The sequence below is a fragment of the Wasmannia auropunctata genome, unplaced genomic scaffold (genome assembly GCF_000956235.1).
Source record: "Wasmannia auropunctata unplaced genomic scaffold, wasmannia.A_1.0 LD334339.1, whole genome shotgun sequence".
In the NCBI taxonomy this organism is placed as follows: Eukaryota; Metazoa; Arthropoda; class Insecta; order Hymenoptera; family Formicidae; genus Wasmannia; species Wasmannia auropunctata.
Genome location: NW_012028551.1, coordinates 4350 through 7224, shown reverse-complemented (window position 1 = coordinate 7224; position 2875 = coordinate 4350). Strand labels below are relative to the sequence as shown.

Sequence of the window (2875 nt, the reverse complement as noted above, 5' to 3'; positions counted from 1 at the left end):
TTACAATAATTACATGTACCAATCGCGTTCTTTTATACTGCCTAAAAACAATAATGTCGATAAATGTTTACCGGTTAAGCGATTTCTTAAATTAGTTTTTGTATTGCCGGCCTTTGAGAATAAACGCTCCGCAGGAACTGATGTTGCTACTATTGATAAATATTTTATAGCTACTGGATACAGCAATGGAAAAACATGTTTTGACATTTTCCAATATTCTATTGGATTAGCAGTGTCGTGAATAACCGGTTGCGATAAATATTGTTTTAGCTCAATGTTATTATCTTGTATAGTTGTCTCAACTTGTCGTTTAGAAGCAATTGAAGCTACTAATTCCTTATGCATTTTCCAAAAATTATTCGACTGTTCATCTCTTTCAACTACACTTGCTTTAGTTTGAATAATTTCGTTATTCTGATTCCCTAAATCAATTTCAATCATATTATTAATATGCTGTATAGCTGTACTTAATGCTAAGGGAGATTCAAAATGAGTTTTCTTAAATCGGGGATCCATCAATGTTGCAATTGCTAAATGCGAAACAGATTCGACATGTTGGAACCTTTTATTTAATTCTGTAAGAATGTTTTCTTTAAACTGAATTCCCGTATCAGTAATCGGAGTGCACTTTTTAACGGTAAGCATCATATAATGAATTAATGGTATCACGAGACTGCTAGTTGTGTAAGTATCACCTCCAATAGTTTTTGTAACGTACTCAATTGGCTTTAAAATATCAACTATTTCTTGCAATACTTCTAATTCGTCCCGGACTATCATATTAGGCGCTTTTGGGCATTTTAATAACATATTGTTAATGTAATCCTTTAACTGTAAAAACCGTTGTATCATATAAAACGCAGAGTTCCACCTAGTCGGAACTTCTTGAATTAATTTTAATACAGTTCCTTCTGTTTTTCCTTCTAAAAATTGTAAGCGCCGTAATTCGTCTGCAGCTACGACACTTTGTTTGAATAAAGTTACAATACTTTTAACTTTTGCTAAAAGATTTACTAAAGAAGGAATAGTTTTTACAGCATCGGGATATACAAGTGATAGCGTATGGGCAAAGCATCTTAGATGTTTCTTTTTCCCAAAAGTGTCAGTTATTGCTTTTACAATATTCGCCGCATTATCGGTAACAATCGCAGTAATACAATCTATATTTATTCCCCAATCTTGGCAAAGTTGCATCAAACAAAGACCTATGTATTCCTCAGTGTGACTTTCGTCCAGAGATATTACCCCTATTGTAGTGTTTACAAATTCCAACTTGTCGTCCAAATAATGAATTGTTACGCCTATATAACTCTTTACAGAAACGTCTGTCCATATGTCAGTTGTAATTGTTACATTTTGTAATTTCTGGAAACGACTTTTGTATATATTTTTAAGTACAGAGTACTTGTCATCCATAAGACTCGTAATGGTTTTCCTGCTCGGTGGAGTGTATAGCGGCACGGCCTTTTTACAAAAATGCAGAAAGCCAGTATGTTCGACTGTTGATAGAGGCAGGTTGTCAACTGCAAGCATGTACATTAAACTATTAGTTAGTTGATTTGACATTTCTCCACCTGCTGTAAAAGAAAAAAAAACTTCCAATAAGAATATATTTTATATCTGAAAAATACATTTTCACCACCAAAATCTAACAAAAATAAATTTAAGTTAAGCACAAATGCTTTAAAATACCTTTATAAGATTTCATCTTTTTAAAGGCTTTGTCAATCTTTACTACTGTTTTTGGGTAGCTTCTAGTTGTCTTCTGTAAAAAAAATTATAAAAAATGCACAAATGCAATTAAATAATATACAATAATTGATAAATATTGAAAGTTACAGCACTACCATATATTAAACCATAAACGAGTTTAAGTCAGTATTTTTTTAAGAAAAACGTTTTGTTGCAATACAATTATCTCAAGATCATATAAAAATTACCTTAAAAATATAAAATGAAAGTACTAACTTAATTATTATGTTCTAGTGGTACATAGTTTCAAATATCATATTATGGTTATATGCATTTTTGAAAAAAGAATTATATGTTACACCGTACAAAAATAACCTAATCTAACCTAATTTTTCCAATATTTAATTTAGAAACCTAAAATTTGACCCGATCGCTACTTTAAACTTTATCTAAAAATACTGATTTATGTTTGAAATATAATAATAAACATTTTATTTACATTTTTATCCGGTACGCACGATGCAACGTCGCAATTCATTGTCGATGTTCTTTTGGATCATCACCAGGATCATCTATATTGGATCTCACATGTTGTTGTTGTTGTTGATCAGTTTCTTGACTTTCGTTATCAGTAAAATTAGCATGCTTTCTGTTCAAATGCTGCGTTAAGTTTGTTGTATTTCCAGCATGCTTAAAAAGTTTCGTACACAATTTGCAGTTATTGAATCTTCTTTGGAAAAATAATTCCAAACAAAACTTTTTTTTCCTTTACTTATTTTATTAGTTTTATTATTAATCACATTAACTCAGTCACGTATGCGCACACACTCAATGGCATATAATAACGAAACGAACGAAAGTTTGACCAGAGAGATCAGAGAAGCATGAGACTATGAGTCATGAGAGCGGCCATCCCGGCGTTTTTCGCAATACCGGTAAAAGTTTTGACCTCTCCGTACACTAGCGCCAATTGCTTCTACTTTTGAGATGGAACTACGTACACAGCCATTGTCATTGGCTGTATCTTTGACTATATAATCATGGACCCATGAAGTAAGAATAAGGAGACGCAACTAGATAGGCTAAAGGGAAAAAAGTTGAGCACGAAAAATGTTCCGTGTACTGCCAGGTTTGCTGAACGGAATAACTTGCAACATTTCGTCGCCATATTGAAATTCATATA

At 32.2% G+C, this 2875-nt stretch overlaps 1 protein-coding gene across 1 annotated transcript in view; it reads right to left on the bottom strand.

Moving 5' to 3' along the window:
• The window catches only part of LOC105458751 (zinc finger BED domain-containing protein 1-like), a gene marked incomplete at its 5' end in the record, with an annotated part of 11608 nt that overhangs the window by 4910 nt on the left and 3823 nt on the right, over positions 1-2875 (bottom strand). The window contains 3 exons of the mRNA XM_011704271.1: positions 72-1577; positions 1693-1765; positions 2281-2382. Coding sequence (XP_011702573.1) covers positions 72-1577; positions 1693-1765; positions 2281-2382 — 1681 coding nt within the window. The remainder of the gene's footprint in view (positions 1-71; positions 1578-1692; positions 1766-2280; positions 2383-2875) is intronic.